This window comes from Jaculus jaculus, chromosome 14 (genome assembly GCF_020740685.1).
Source record: "Jaculus jaculus isolate mJacJac1 chromosome 14, mJacJac1.mat.Y.cur, whole genome shotgun sequence".
NCBI lineage: Eukaryota > Metazoa > Chordata > Mammalia > Rodentia > Dipodidae > Jaculus > Jaculus jaculus.
In genome coordinates this window covers 63,173,863-63,190,260 of record NC_059115.1, presented here as the reverse complement: position 1 = coordinate 63,190,260, position 16,398 = coordinate 63,173,863, and the positions used below count along the sequence as shown (strand labels likewise).

General features: G+C 42.0%; 1 protein-coding gene across 3 annotated transcripts in view; it reads right to left on the bottom strand.

Moving 5' to 3' along the window:
* Trim36 (tripartite motif containing 36) overlaps nt 1-16,398 on the bottom strand; it is a 54,587-nt gene that overhangs the window by 25,914 nt on the left and 12,275 nt on the right. Inside the window, exons 1-3 of one of the 3 annotated variants that reach the window (XM_004651570.2) lie at nt 14,122-14,346; nt 10,790-11,024; nt 922-1,247 (exon numbers count right to left, since the gene is read on the bottom strand). In XM_004651570.2, the coding sequence (XP_004651627.1) occupies nt 922-1,247; nt 10,790-11,024; nt 14,122-14,148 (588 nt within the window). In that variant the 5' untranslated portion in view covers nt 14,149-14,346. Of the gene's footprint in view, nt 1-921; nt 1,248-10,789; nt 11,025-14,121; nt 14,347-16,398 lie in introns of those variants that run through there. The other 2 variants (XM_004651569.2, XM_004651571.2) reach the window with 2 other exon arrangements.

Below are 16,398 nucleotides of genomic sequence, written 5' to 3'. Positions count from 1 at the left end.
TTGAGATCTATACACAGTCTTTATAAACTAGAGGCTTTATGCTTAAGAATGCAATTATAGTGCTGGAGAGACAGCTTAGTGGTTAAGGTGCTTGCCTTCAAAGCCAAAGGGTCCAGGTTCAATTCCCCAGAACCTATGTAAGCCAGATATACAAGGTGGCACATGCAGAGTTCATTTGTAGCAGCTGCAGGCCCTGGCATGCCCATTCTCTCTTTCCCTATCTGTCTATCTCTGTCTGTCTGTCTATCTATCTCTCTCTCTTTGTCTCTCAAATAATTACATAAATAAAAATATTTTTAAAAGAATACAATTATATTTTCAAAACTACCCATTACTAAACGGTCAGAAACAACAGTCTTAAAAGAATCAGTTGTTTGTTAATTATACATATCACAATGTCTGGAGGATATCAAAGTCATTCTAATTTTTAGCCACAGAACAGCCCCTGTGAGCATTAGTAAACAAATACCCAGAATATTTAAGAAATTTAAATTCCATCCAGATATTATACATCTTCTATCCCACAAAACTTCAAAGTACTACGCTTACTGTATTATTTTAGCTAACTAAAAACATCAGAAAAAATGTTTTCCAGTCAAATATTTTAGGCAAACGTGAATTTGTAGCACTAAAGCACAAAAGCTGTGTAACTTTAACCACTTAGCCTTATATCACTGGGATGATCTTCCTCCTAGTACAGAATTGTCAATATCAACAACCATTAATTATACTACACTATGCTTGTATTATGACAAGACACCTCACAATGTTTCCTTCTAAGCTGCTGGGGACACTCATGCCACGGCAATAACTCCAAAGACTTGTCCTTAAATTCCTTCCTATTCCTGCCTTCAAAGTAACTTCCTTTCTGTCAAGTTCTAGACTCGTAATTTCTTCCACCAGTAAAATACCCGAACTTACCTTGGGTCTGAAGTTGGTGGTTGGGCCCACATACTCATGCTGCGCTTTGACAGTACCCCAAGGATGGTAGATTTTGAAGCACTCATTGCAATAGCTTGCACTACAGTCCATGCAGCTCTTGGTGGATTCTTGAGGTGGTGGTTTACAGAGGTCACACATAATGGCCGTGGCTGCCCTTGCTGCCTGCCGGTACCTTTCCACAATAGTCTCCAAAGTGAAATTTCGAAATAAACCGCTGATCCCTCGTTCTCCCAGATCTACATCATGCTCACAGCCAGGACAAGGAAGAGTCATTGTCCTGGGGGTCAATGAGTTACGCTTCCAACCTGTGTAAGTAAATTCTTGTTTAGTAACATCAGTAGGAAAACTGGTGAGAATGAATACAGAAGTCAAGTTTTAGAAAGAGGTGTATCTATAATATCTGAAATGTCTCTATCTGAGTCAAGTTACAACTTGAAAATTCTTCTCTAAAAAGTACTTTTCCTTATATAAAAGACAAAGCTCAAATTATTCATTATCAAAGAGTAGAGAATCAACTCTAATAAATCTCATATAAACCCATATTAAATCAGAGATATGAAGATAAGACAATACTACAAGGGCACAGCATCTTTTGAAATGATGCAATGAACATCTATAGTTACTTTTATATAGCAAATTGAAAGGTATTTAAATGAACACCATCATAAAACATGGTAGCAGAGACTAGTCAACTAAAAAGGGGCTATAAGGGAGGGAGGAGAGGGGAGGACTTCAGGGGATGGTAATGAATCTATGTAAATAGAAGAATAGATTAATGGGAGTGGAGAGGCAGAAGTGAAGTCAGGGGAAGAGACTAAGTAAAGCAAGGTTGGGGGGAGGGTTAATCAAAATCTAAGAGGGTATAAATGGAAACCTACTTTTTTGGACAATGGCATACCCAAAAGCCATAGACCATTAGTAGAAAATTTTCAGTGCCAGGGATGAGATACCTTCCAGTGAGTTGTTGGCCAGGGAGGTCCCTGATGCCCCCAAAACATTATAGGCCATTGCCAAGGCTCTTGGTTTCCCACTAGGAATGGATGGTAAGACTATTGCTGAAGACTCCACATACTTGGGCTGCAAGGTCACTGAGAAATCCTGCTGGAACTGAGCTGAAAACCTCCATGTAGACCAGCTGACAGAAAGATGGAAAAACATACTATGTGCAGCTCCATGGGAGGGAGAGAGAAGACATCAGGGGAGATAAACAACAGTGGACACTGCAAGCTTTAAGTTAGGCTAGCCAGGCCAAATAAACCAAAGGGTGCAATAGTAGCATGTTTGTTATGGGGGAAACCAGTCATTTTCTAATTGGACTGGAGGCCTGCTCCATGGGAGAAAACACAATCCTGATACTGAAAGCCTATGATGGGGGACGTCATGGCCCTAGGGGTGTAACACCTGCTGGTCTCTGGCTAAATGCATGTATTATGGCAACCAAGCTACCCAGTAAGCACCTCTCTTTGTTTATTTTTATTTATTTATTTGAGAGCAACATAGAGAGAAAGAGGCAGATAGAGAGAGAATGGGTGTCCCTGGGCTTCCAGCCACTGCAAATGAACTCCAGTCACCGGTGCCCCCTTGTGCATCTGGCTAATGTGGGTCCTGGGGAATCGAGACTTGAACTGGGGTCATTAGGCTTCACAGGCAAGCGCTTTTAACTGCTAAGCCATCTCTCCAGCCCACCTCTCTTAATGTTCATACCCATATATTAATGTTATTCTCACCTTTGGTTAGAGAAGCTTCTCTTTTCAGATGGTGGTGACCTCTGGTATGACTCAAAGGGCACCACAGTGCTGAGAAGATGTGATAGAGGAGTGCTCAGCAATGAAGCATCTCTATCACACCTTCCAAGGCTCAGGGTCCATTGTGGAAGAGGCAGTGGAAAGAATGTAAGAGCCAAAGGAAATGTAGGACTCCTTACAATGTACTTTTCCAGACACAAAATGGCCTGCATATCTATGACCTCACAGTGCGTGGCACTCCCTACATAGGAGCATCATAATAGGAGGAAAAGATGATGACATCGATATGAAAGAGAGACTGATTGAGAGGGGGAGGGCTATGATGGAAAATGGAGTTGTGAAGGAAGAAGCGAGGGAGGGGAGGGAATTATCATGGTTTATTGTCTATAATTATGGAAGTTGTCGATCATAAAAAATAATAATAAAATAAAGTTGAAATCAAAAAATAATGAATAGTGATAAAACCAATTTGAAATAATAAAAGAGAACACCATTGCAGAAAACAGAGAAGAAATGGGGATGCAGACAGTACATAATAAAGCAAGGGTCTTTTACCCAGAGCCTGGAAAAAGGCTCCATGCAAACAATAAACTATTTGAAAAAGTGTGTAAGTTTTCCCACCTCCCTACATTTTGCATATTTTCTGGTTAGCCTATAGTTTTATCAGATTCTCAAATGAGTATGTGACCACAATTTTAAGAACCACTACAACAGAACGTTTCCCATGGTAGTATTGTTTTATCTGGAAATTTTCAGTAGGCAAGAATTAAGTAGTTGAGTGTAATCTACAGAATGAAAAGTGCATTCATAGACCTAGAATTTAGTAACTTTAAGAGGGACCAACCAGTTAGTATCTTCTTATGACCTGAAACAAAAAACCATTGATTACTTTAGTACCAGAAGCTAATTTTATAATACGTATAATGCAATAAATGATCTTAAACATCACTTTTGTTCAGTATTAGTCTGATCTTAACAAACCAAGAGACCAAAGTATAACAGACTTTTTTTATCCACTGGTTCAGAAGAATTCAGAGTTGTCTACTTAATATAAGTAGATACATACCAAATTCTATCCTTTCACTAAAAGTATCTTGGTTGCTCACAAAATAATTTCCATAAGACATACAGTGACTTCTTTTACACTCCTTCTCTCATACTACCAACATGTATGCAATACCACAAATAGTCAATCCAAGTATACCACATTTGGCAAAAGTCTTTAAGTAGTTACATTGATATGACTGGCCATTACTCAAGAGAATATCTTAAAAGATAGCTGTTATGGTATCACTATAGGTAAAATTTAGCAAACAAACCACAGTATTATTTATTTTAAGTGACTATAGCATGCAAAATGGCATTGGGCATGCAAAATAGTTTAGTATCTCTACTAAGGACATTTTAACCTTTATATTTCTAAACACTGCTATAGACAAAAAGAAACCTTGTCATACCATCTTGAAAATCCTACCCAAAATCTATTCTTATAGTAACTCTAAAAACATGCAATATAGTCCAAGATGTTTCACACCACAGCAAGCAGGTAATGAAACAAGCAGCAAAGCTGATTTCAAGAAAACATGCCAAGGAAAGTCTTTCCGGAAGTCATATAATGCAGTGGTCAAGTTTAAACAATGGAAATGCACATTTAACTGCATCCTTCTACACGATAACACAGTAATGAAAATTTAAATGAATGAGTAACTAATGTCAATAGTCAATGTTAAAAATGAGCTGTTACTGGTTTTATGGAGGTTGTGATCAATTAAGTAATGAGATAAAGCAAAATTAAATAATGAAAACAAAATCATGCTTTAGCAGGTGTACTGGTTACACCCAGGTTTCATTTTCACATGTAAAATTTTTCAAAACAAAACAAAAAAAAAGGTATTTCATTCCTTTTCTGTATGCCTCTTATTTTTACGGTGTACAAAAGCATAAAACATCACATTAAATTTCTTAAACTGGATAAAATAGTAAATTAAAGACCTAAATAAATTTTCATAGCCTGACTATTTTTCTAAATGGTCCTTGATGGCTAATTTTTCTTATGAATGCTAACAAGCTTTCATTTCATCTGTTATGTACTTTACCAACATTTTCATAAAATACAATATGTATTCAGAGAAATAAAGAAAGCATGACAGATATAAACATATTTTGTGAAGTAAGCCTAGTGGAAATATTCTAACAATGAACTAAGAAGAAAATGTAATATAATCAACTTTCTATAACTGTTATTTAATTGCAGTAATCATAAGCCCATGTGGCTATTAACATTAAATAAAAATAAAATTTCAGTTCTTTGATTCCAATTGCAATAAGTGAAAATTCTCAGGGGCACTTCAGGCTAGTGACTTCAGTACAAAGTTGAATATTTAAATGGTTACAGAAGATCTATTTGGATAGTCCTGCTCCATGACACGACACACTGGGAGAAGACCAAACCAAAAAAATAAAATAAAAAACTGAAAGCTAAAGAAGGAATACAGACCAAGCAATGGTCACACAACATGTGGAGCAAGTACAAACAACTCTGTAAGTTCTCTCAACTTACATAGCTTTGGTTCAAAGAAAAAAATAATCATAAATTGTAGCACAATCTTAAAATATGTTAAACTGGAGCCAGGCATGGTGGCACATGCCTTCAATCCCAGCACTTGGGAGGCAGAGGTAGGAGGAGTTCAAGGCCACCCCGAGACTCCATAATGAATTCCAGGTCAGCCTGAGCTAGAATGAAACCCTACCTTGAAAAAGCAAAAAAAAAAAAAAAAAAAAAGTTAAACTGGTTTATGCCAAATCCTCTAGAAGAGCCAGATTTCAGTCACGGTTTTCACCACTTAAAGTATTTCACAGCCAAGTGGAAGAGAATCAACTCTAACAAGTTCCAAACCTCCACAGTTGTATTCTCTTCTCTACTCGGGCTGCAGACAACTTCCCAGGGTTATCACCTGCCCAACTGGTAGAATACCCACTGTTGGGCATCTTCCAGAATTGTCGGGCAATGGGTCCTACTGCCATTTTTCCTGTTTCTTTTTGTCCATTCTTACCACCTAGTGCCTATGCATTATTTACCCTTTGAGCAACACATTAGCACTCTTGTCCTTGCAAACACTTTTTCTCAGCTACCCTACAAATCAAAAAAAAAAAAAAAAAGGCAATAAGAAATTAACTGCTTTGAAGTAAATCACTCTCTCCTGTTAGTTATTATTTTGTAGCACTTAAATTCTGAGCCTCACTAATGTCTCACTAAAGGACTGCATGTGGATTCTTGAAGTAGCTACAAGATTTTTTTTTTTTCAGTCAAAAGATGAGGAAAACAGAAAAGGGATTCTTCAATGAAATAGCATTGCCAGAATTTAACCAAAAAGTAGCCAACTGTCCTTCAACAGTTTAAAAAAAAAAAAAAAAAAAGATAGGTTGCTCCATCTTTCACAGATCACACATTCCAGTAAGCTTAACAATGTTAGGCAAATTACTTACCCACAAGTGGGTAAGACTGCTGTGTTAAAACTCTGCTGCCAAATAATTTAATACATTGACAACAAAGACACTATATGAATAAAATGTTCAAAGGTTTTATTAACTATAAAAAATCAATTTAATCAAAAATTTAATACATAAGGAAATACTGGCTTATTACCTTCCAAATAAATGTAGTATATTGAGTTTTATACCACAATCAGTGGATATAAGGGGTTTTTAGGTACATGTTAAAAAACAAATAAAAAAATAAAAGGAGTATGCATCATTTTCAAGAGGTCAGTATTGTATAAGGCAGTAATCAAGGGTAATTACTCTTACAAATAATCAGAACTTGCTTGGAAATTTAGTTACTTCAGTTCAATTTGTTCACTTTCGACATAACCTTGAAGACTTGACCACTGATGTTAAAGATCCTCTACGGAAACAAGAAAACTTAAATGTTATCACTAGACTGCCTTCGGCCACAAAGCGAAAGAGCGATTTCTACCTCTCCACCCCAAAGACCTCCATTGCGATGCTGTGAACAATGAACAGAAAGCTGGGTTTAGATTTACTTCAAAGGGAATATTCACAATGTGTTAACAAAAGACAAAGCAGAAACTGTGCTGTGCATAGTATAATCACTGAACTAACAGTTTAAAATGAGTTTTTCTTAGTACACAGGATATTCGTGGTGCCAGCAATATAAAACATTCAAGCTATATTATCAGAGTCAGAATTTATCGTTGTTGGTGCAGCGCTAGCAAGACCTATATGTGATCTTACAGATTTGTGCTTTTTAACAATCATATCTGACAACTATCGGAAATACAAAGTGAAGTCCAGTATTTTTTGTTTGGTTTTTATTGGCTTAAAAACTACAAAACTTACTAAAGTTTGACATTTCTAACAACAAAAACTACAAACCTGAGGGAAACATTGCACTTATATGATCAGAAATATCAAACAATGGCTTTTTATGTTCACACAACTGAATATGCAACCGTGATGTACACAGAAACCTTATTCTTTCAAAGCACTGCCTACTAAACAATCTATTACATATCTAAAGCAATATTATATTAATGAAATGTATGAGCCACAAATACAATACATTTTTAAAGTTTCTACTGGACATGTTAACAAAAGTTTAAGAAACAAGTGAAATTAATTCTGATGTTATTTAACCCACCATGTGCATGACACTGTTTTAAATTGATGGATATAAACCTCTTAAATCTTTCAGTCACTTATATACTAAATCTGAAATCCAGTGAGCACTTTATACTTACAGCACCTGTCAATTTATAGTAGCTGTTTTCATGTACTCAATGGCCGGTGGCTACTCTACTGGACAGCTCAGGTCATTATTTTCCTTAATTCTATTCCTCCCTAACAAATTGTTGTGAATAGGATCTATTTCCTTCTCAAGAATATATTTTGCCAATTAAAAAACTGTATTGAATTCTACCAGAGGGAATAAAAGAGGTGTATTACCTACAAAATTTATCTTTAAGTCTGCCCAAAGAAAAATTATAGAAATGCCAAATAAATGGAAGGCAAGATTCTATGTCTACTAATTTTGAACAGGTAACATGTAGAAAATCCCAAAATTTGCATTTACTCGACAAAAACTTCTGGCAATGGTTACCACATATATGCAGAGTGGCCTCACGTTCAAGTCCTCACCTACGAACTTGCTGTGTGTATCCTTCACAGAGGGCTGCGCTGTTACGTCTTTGATGAAGCCTTGTGCAACGGGAGGCTACTGCGTCAATAACGTGTATGTAAGGTGGTGTTTGGTTTATGAAACAATGTATTGCTATGCAGACCAGGCTGGCCTCAAACTAATGGCCAGCTTCTTGCTTCAGCGTCCCAAATACTAGGATTACAGGCCACAGGTGCCAGAAAGAAAAAAATAAAGGACAGGTCTAGCCTGTTCATTATTCTGCAACATTGAGCTAAGTCTGGTAACCAGTGGACATGTAAATATTTCTTGAATGAATTAAAGAATCTGGCATTCAACAAGGCAGAGGGCTTCAGTCAGTGTCGAGGAGTATCTGGCAGATGACAGAGCTGCGTCAACATGCCCCCCACACCCCTGCAGTGGTTTGATTTCCCCAGCTGGTGGCAATTTGGGAACTGGAGCCTTGCCAGAGGTGTGCTGTTGGGGGCGGGGTTAGTGTGTCATAGTCAGCTTTCCCTTGCCATTGTTAGGCTCACTCTCTTGTTGCTGTGTCCACCTGTTGTGGCAGAGGTCCTGTCCAGCCTCTGCTCATGCCATTGTTTCCCTGCCATCATGGATCTTCCCCTTGAGACTGTAAGTCAAAACTTAATACTTTCCTCCCTTAAGCTACTCTTGGTCATTGCGCCAGCAATGAGAAGGTGACTTCAATACTCCCCCAAAGCAAAATTCCCCTCTACAATCTTTTCAGAAAGTGACCAGCAACTTGTTTAAAACAAAGACTGCAAGAACTGGCTGAGTCAGTACTGGCTGAAGATGTGTGTGGCCATCCTACGGTATGTTGACCTGGCATAGTGCTTTTAAATAATTCAAATTGCCAATGTTTTCATATAAAAACTACTAAGAGGTATGAAACAAACCAGAAAACCTGGTAATTTGGTCTCCTTAATCTCCCACTTCCTCCTTAGCAAAGCATCCATCAGTCAACGGGCTGCTGTGACCTTGGAATGCTAGCTTTCTTAACACAGCTGCGCACAGGGGGAAATGAAATATTCATCTCTATCTAACCAAAGAAGTGAAGTGATGGAGGCTCTCTGCAGAATGCCAGGATCTGCTTCATTAATATAGCCATCTGGTGTTGGCAGCATCTACAGCTGACACTGCCTATTAACATTTAAGCAGCCCCGGTCCCTTCTAGACAACCTTCGTGATCTTCTATTCAATCTATTCAATCAAGGATCCCCAAATTTGGCTAAAGATCCCAGTGCACTCCTCCTCAGCCCCAGGGTATTCAACATGCCCTGTAGTCAAGGTCAACATTCTTGTCTCCTATAATGATTCTTCACATAAAAGCTTTCACTCTCTTATAACTTCCCCTTCAAGACATAATCCAACATCACAGCTATCTTCCTATAGAAGAGGGAATAACAACTCAGTAATTCTATCTTAAACCCAGACTGTGGAACCTATGGCAGAATGTAGCTCTCGGGTTGAATCTAACCAGAGGATCAACATTCAGCATCCACTCAACAAATATGCAGTAAGCATCCAGAGTACTGGGCTAAAAACAGTGATAGTTAAAAGTACTCCACGTGAACCACCCATGAAAATTAGCCAGATCTTGAGATGAAAGGCTATATGAGATATAGAATTGCCTGAAATATGTATGTAAACATAATTTAACTATAAGTGAAATGACTCCACTTGATTGTCCATATTGAATATTAATATACTAAGAGTAACTTTTCCTGGATCAATCAAGCAGGAGGGTCCCAGTTAGCCAACTGAAGATTCACTAAGCAGAACATCAAGTTTTATCTGATCAGATGACTTCCAATGATTACCTTCTTCCCCCTCCTTAGTGTGCAGACCCACAGAAAGGAGAAAAATATGATTTCACAATGAGCATAGACTCTCCGTCCTGTACTCTCACACACAATTTGATCAATCTCCTTTTCTGGCAGATACATGTAATTTCTATATGTATAAAGTATCTTCCAAATAATTAGTGATTGACATTTTTTAAAAATACATGATTTTAGAATTTTAGAATCGCCCTTCAAACAAATTACTCTGCCAAAGCACAAGGAGACTCTGTATCATAGGGAGACCAAAGAAAAGATGGTACTCTTTATTACATGCAACTTAGAGATTCTTTTCTGAAAAAAAAAAAATTTACAAGATTAGAAAGTGACTCTTTCAACAGACAGTGGTGGTTCACACCTATAATCCCAGCAGCTTGGGAGAGCAGAGGCAGGAAGACAGGAGTCCAAGGTCTTAGCTATGGCACAAACTCAAGGACAGCCTGGGCTACATAAAACCCTGTCTCAAAAGAAAAAAAAAACACATGTACAAAATTTACCCCTAGCCAAGGGAGAAAGTAGCAATAGTAGTCAAATGGATTACATCTGAAACCTCAAAGCCCTAACTGGGCAGGGCTGAAGTTCTGAAGTGTGGACCTTACAGGACATGCTTAATATGAGGCTGTGGTGTTTCTAGCCACCTCACTACCTGTCTTTGCCCAGAAACTTTAAATTAACTTTGATCTTGATTAACAATGCAACAGCTATCCAGAAGTAACACCAGATCCATGAAACAATATGAATGTTGGCCATGTGATAGAAGATACCATAGCTGCTCTATATTAAATTAGATTTACCTCCACTCATTACTTCATATTTCTTCTCTTCATGATATGAAAAATCTTTATAGGGCATGAGAGAAGGGTCTAGTGTAGCCAAGGCTGGTCTTGAACTCCTGATCCTTCTGCCTGTACCTTCCAAGAGCTTAGACTAAATTTTTAAGTGGGGGGGCGAGGGCTGATAACTGTAAGTTATTCACTTGAAAAAAAAGGAATACTCAGAGTGACAAAATTAATTTTACTTCCAGTTGTAACTGAAATGTATCTATAGATCCCATTCCCCACTCCTTCCAAATTGTCATCACATACCTGGTCTGTTAATTCTGTCAATTTTATCCATGCTAGGGGAAGAGAGCCGAAGTCGAGGACTGCTCTGATTGGAGTTATCGGATCCCACATCATTGAATGAATCATCAAGAGAGAGTAAAAGTTCTTTTACGCATTTATGACAGATACTATGTTGACAAGGGAGAATCAATGGGTGGGTAAACAGCTCCTTGCATGCTGGACATATAAGCTCTCTTTCGATATTCTTAATAGTCACCTTAAAAAGAAAGAGACAAAAGCTCTTAGTGGGTAAATACACTTGCATGCTTACTCTTGTATGAATGTATATGTTTTATCTTCCTGAAAAGAATTAAGAGGGCTGAGGAGATGGCTTAGCAGTTAACACACTTGCCTACAAAGCCTAAGGACCCAGGTTTGATTCCCCAGAACCCAGGTAAGCCAGATGCACAAGGTGGTGCAAGCGTCTGGAGTTCATTAACAGTGGCTAGATGCCCTGGCATGCCCATATCTTCCTCTTCCTCTCTCCTTCTCTCCAATAAATAAATAAACATATTTTTTAAAAAGAATTAAGAAACAACTTTTTAACCTGAATTTCCTTTAACTATGGATTTCTGAATCCGCACCCATCCTCCGGTGTTTAAGGGGTGTTTATCCATAGCTTGGACTGAGAACTCACAGGACATGAGACAAAAAAGGGGGTAGGGAGTAAAATAGAAGAAAAAAAGTTGGCATAAATATTAGAGAAGCTGGATGTGGTGGCATACACCTTGAATCCCAGCACTTGGGAGGCTGAAGTAGGAGGATCGCTGTGAGTTCCAGGCCAGCCCGAGACTAATTCTAGGTCAATCTCAGCAACAGTGAGACTGTACTACTGGGGAGGGGGGTGTTCCTTTGGGCTGGAGAGATGGCTAAACAGTTAAAACACTTGACTGCAAAGCCTAAGGACCCAGGTCCAATCCTCAAATACCATGTAAGCCAGATGCACAAGGTGGCACATGTGTCTGGAATATGTTTGCAGCAGCTGGAGGCCCTGACATACCCATTCATATTCTCTCTCTTTCTCTCTCTCAAATAAATAAATAAATAGAATATTTGAAAAAAGGTATTAGAGGACCATAATATCCTACCAAACACAACAAAGTTATGCAAAGCATCATGAATAACTCGTTGATTTAGGCCTTCAGTCTAAAAATGATGATTTTTTGTTTGTTTTTTCAAGGTAGGGTCTCGCTCTAGCCCAGGCTGATCTGGAATTCACTATGTAGTCTCAGGGTGTCCTCGAACTCACGGCAATCCTCCTACCTCTGCCTCCCAAGTGCTGGGATTGAAGATGTGCGCCACCACACCCGGCCCTAAAAATAATGATTTTTTTTTTCAATAAAAAGTTTGGAGCCAGGCATGGTGGCCAACATCTTTAATCCCAGCACTCAGGAGGCAGAGGTAGAAGGATCACCATGAGTTCAAGGCCACTCTGAGACTATACAGTGAGTTCCAGGTCAGCATGTGCTAGAGGAAGACCCTGCCTCCAAAAACCAAAAAAAAAAAAAGTTTGAGTAAGCACTAAGAATAACCATTCCTACTTAATGCATTAACTCTGAGACTGGCAAATGGCAAAAGCTAGTAAAAACCCAAGCTAAGCCAGTAGACTACACACAGAATCCTAAATGAAATCTATTTACAAGACAAATTACCAGCAATTTTCTTCATCAAACATAGCCCTTTTTCGTGTGCAGCAACTGTAATGCGCTACAATGCTTGGCGTTCTTGCGCTCATTTCCAGCAGTCAGCAGAGAGCACTTCGTGAATATTAACAGGGTGTGGAGGGCTAAAACGCACATTTCAAGTGCTTTAATACTACAGACTCTCAACGTTCACAACTTTAAATGAGACACACTCCAGCCTCCTAACTACAAAGGTTTGATGACTTCATACCAGTTTTCCCATCCTTAAACTATGCAGTTTTTTAACCCATTTATCACTAATTTCAAATTCTATGAACTATGGTTAGCATCCCTGAAATTTTCATGACAGCTCAATTATCTAAAAACTCAATTCTTAGCCGGGCGTGGTGGCGCACGCCTTTAATCCCAGCACTAGGGAGGCAGGGGTAGGAGGATCACCGTGAGTTCGAGGCCACCCTGAGAATACATAGTGAATTCCAGGTCAGCCTGGGCTAGAGTGAGACCCTACCTCAAAAAAAAAAATAAAAATAAAAAAATAAAAATAAAAATAAAAACTCAATTCTTTAATCTACTAGAAATACACAAAAAGTTAAAAGCCCCTTTTTAATGAAGTGAAGAAATGCATGCTATTCTACCACCCCATTAAGTGACACGGGGTGCTTTAATAATCCCTGACAGAACACCACAGCGCTGTCTCTGAGCCCCGCCCTACCCCACCTCGCCAGCGGGTCTCCAACGCAGTGTCTTGCTGCATCATTCAACTATCTAAATGGGGCCACACCACGTCATAATTTTAGTAAATCTGGAAATAAGATTACCACACCTCACAATTCACACAAATACAGGGCATGCACATCCCATGTCATCAAAAGTTGGGACAGTAATTCAAAGGCAAATTTCCAAATTAGATTTTTTACATCCCATTGTATTGTATAAAACGATACTGTCCCTTAAGGTCTAAGCACCTACTATAAGAGAATCTAAACTCAGTTCCGTTTTTCTTGCACGTAAAATCACCGTCTTGAATTTTGCATTTAATTACAATAGATATAAAGTAATTGTTACTCCAAAGAAACTTTCGTGTCCATTTCCACACTCATCGGGTGAAAAAAAAAAAAAAAGAGAGAAATGTGATGGGGTCGCTGGGGTTGGGATGTAGGGAAACTTTGGGAAAGCCGCGTATCAAAGACCCCTCCAAACAAAACCTCTACAAAGGGAGCTTAGGGCCCGGCCCCACCCAGGGGAGCCGGCGGAGCTGAGGACGAGCTGCGGCTGGTGCCCGGAGAATCCGGGAAGAGGGGACTGGAGCACCCCTCGATGCTCCCAGACAAAGGGTGCCCGGGTCGGGCACGCCTGTAACACCACCACCACCCCGGAATCCCTAGTATTCCTTCTGCAGCCTGGACCCCCCCCCCAAACTCCTGAGCCCACCGTGATTCCCCCCACCCCAGGTGACCGGTCAGGTGGCAGTCCCCAGGACCCCCTCCCCCGCACTGAAGTGGCACCCTGGGGGCGACGGCTTGAGGAAGCCGGCCCTGGAGGACGGCGAAGAGGAAGCGGGGTCACCGCAGCCCGCCCCCGCTCCTCGGGGGAGGCCAGGCTTCCCCCGCTCCCCGACACACGCGTACGCAACGCCGGGGCGGCGGCGGGGACACACGGGCCGCAGCTCACCAGCGAGTCACCGGCATCCCCCTCCATGGCAGCGCTCCGCCAGGTGTCATGGACCGCAGAGCCCCGGGCAGGGTCTGGTGGGCGGGTCCCTGCCGCAGCCCCGGAGCCTCGAGGGGAGGAGTCGCTAGCCTCGCCGCGGGGGGCGGGGGCAGGCGAGGGCAAGGTGGGCTCGGGCGTCGAGAGTCCCCCACCGCCGGGAAGGTCGCCCCGCTGCTGCCGGCTGCGGCGGAGGCTCCTGCGGACTTGCTGCTCGACCCGCCGGCTGGCGGAGACTGGGAGCTGCGGCGGGAGGGCGGGGCCGGGGCGGGGCCCGTCGCCGGGGCAACGGCGCCCTCCGCACAAAGGGGTGGGGCGAGGGGCGGGGAGAATGGGGGGGGTCGAAGCCCTGCGCCCCAGTCTGGACAGGAAGTTTTCCGGGGCGGAAGTGCGAGCGCCGTGGAGACCCAGGGCGGTGGCGCGCCCCTAGGCTTCGTTTTACTTTTTCCCTGTGAGCGTTTGCAAAATGGGGTGCTGAGCCTCGCAGACCCCCCCCCCCCACAACACTTCGTGCCTCTTGCACTGGGCAGTGAGAGCGATGCTGAGCCTCGCAGAACACCCTCCCCCCCAAGATTTCGAGCCTCTTGCACTGGGCAGTGAGGTCCAGCGCCTGGCGGGAGAGCCGTCCCCTCTGCGGTCCTGCATGCCCTGCGGAGCGAGACCCCGCCCGCTCCGGCTCCATCCCAGCCAGACTGGGCTTGGGGACACCTCCTCCCCCCTGACCCCACCATGACCCCCCCCCAGCGAGGTCCCGGCCCCCTCCACTCCGTCTCTCATCCCTTTCCCGGTTTGGTTTGATTAGGTGTTGTCGTGAACTTCACCCCGTCTAGTCCCGGAGCGCTCATTCTTGGTTTCCGCTCCTCCCCAGGGCGCGGTGCCATCCCACCCACGCCGCACGCTCTTTGCCCAGTGTGGCAAGGGACAGCCTGTATGGGAAGAGGGTTGCCAACCCTAGGTGCAGCCCAGTGATTGGATTCAGAAGATCGCCCAAAGCCACCCTGCGGTTTCCAGGCTGAGGACGGAGGGTCCCCAGAGGCTCGGGCTGCGGGCGCGCACCTGCCCAGCGACCGGCCGAGGGGATTTCACCCGCGGGGACTCAGGTGCGTCCCTGAGGTCTGGTTCCAGCGCTCGCAGAACGAGGTCGCCTGAGACTGTTGGGAGCTGGATTATTACCCTATTGCTTTCCCAGCTGGCTAGATAATTGCATGACGTTAGAAAACCTTGTACTCTTAGCTCCTGGGTCAACAGACCACATAGCTGTTAGCGAAGCGTCTAGTTCAGGCTTTGAAAAGCTTTCCACTTCTTATTTCCTGTTTGGAAGAAGAAATCCGCCCCGCTGGGGCAAGTTCCGTGTCTTCCCACAGCGCTGCCAGCAGCCGTAGTCTTTTTTTTTTTTTTTTCCTCCAACGGAGCAGCTGTGTAGAATTTGTAGAACTGAGGATAGCAACGGACTGTAGCCATTGTCTGTAATGAAGTACCCTCGATTTTCAGGCCAGGGGCTGAGAGAATGCGCGCCTTGACCGGGAATGACTGGGCTGTTCTGATAACAGATCTGTGACCATAAGTGCTAGACCCAAGCCGGCTTCCTTCTCTCGGATCTGCAGACGCCTAATTAAGAAGGAAATGAAAACAGCTAACTTCCCACCCCCTCACCCCCCCCCCCCCCGAGGTAGGGTCTGTCTCTAGCTCAGGCTGACTTGGAATTCACTCTGCAATCTCAGGGTAGGCTTGAACTCATGGCGATCCTCCTACCTCTGCCACCCGAGATTAAACCACACCCTACGCCGTGTGCCATATATAGTTCTTTATAGGCTCAATCATCAAAACATATTGTAAGCCTAATACTGTCCTTTGGATTAAAAATTGGCATTAGCATGCCTAGAGAGCTTTTTAGTCCAAAATTTACAGGATGGCAAAGTAATGAGATTAGGGTTCATTAACTCATTAACATGAATTAAGGATAAAACTTGTATAAACAATACTTGGGTGAAAATGACATTTAAAGACCACTCTACAAATCAAACTTCACTGAGACATTTTACACGTGATCTACAAAGTTCAAAGCATTTGTAATACAGTTGACAAAATGTAGGTGCTGGGTACTGTCACACTTTTGGAAGAGTGTAGGCTATTGGTTCAGCTTATTTGAAAGTAAAATTTCAATTCCTATTTTGAAATTGTGTAATCCTTACACCCTCTGAGTGATGCATAAGGTATACTTATTGTTATACACAAAGCAGT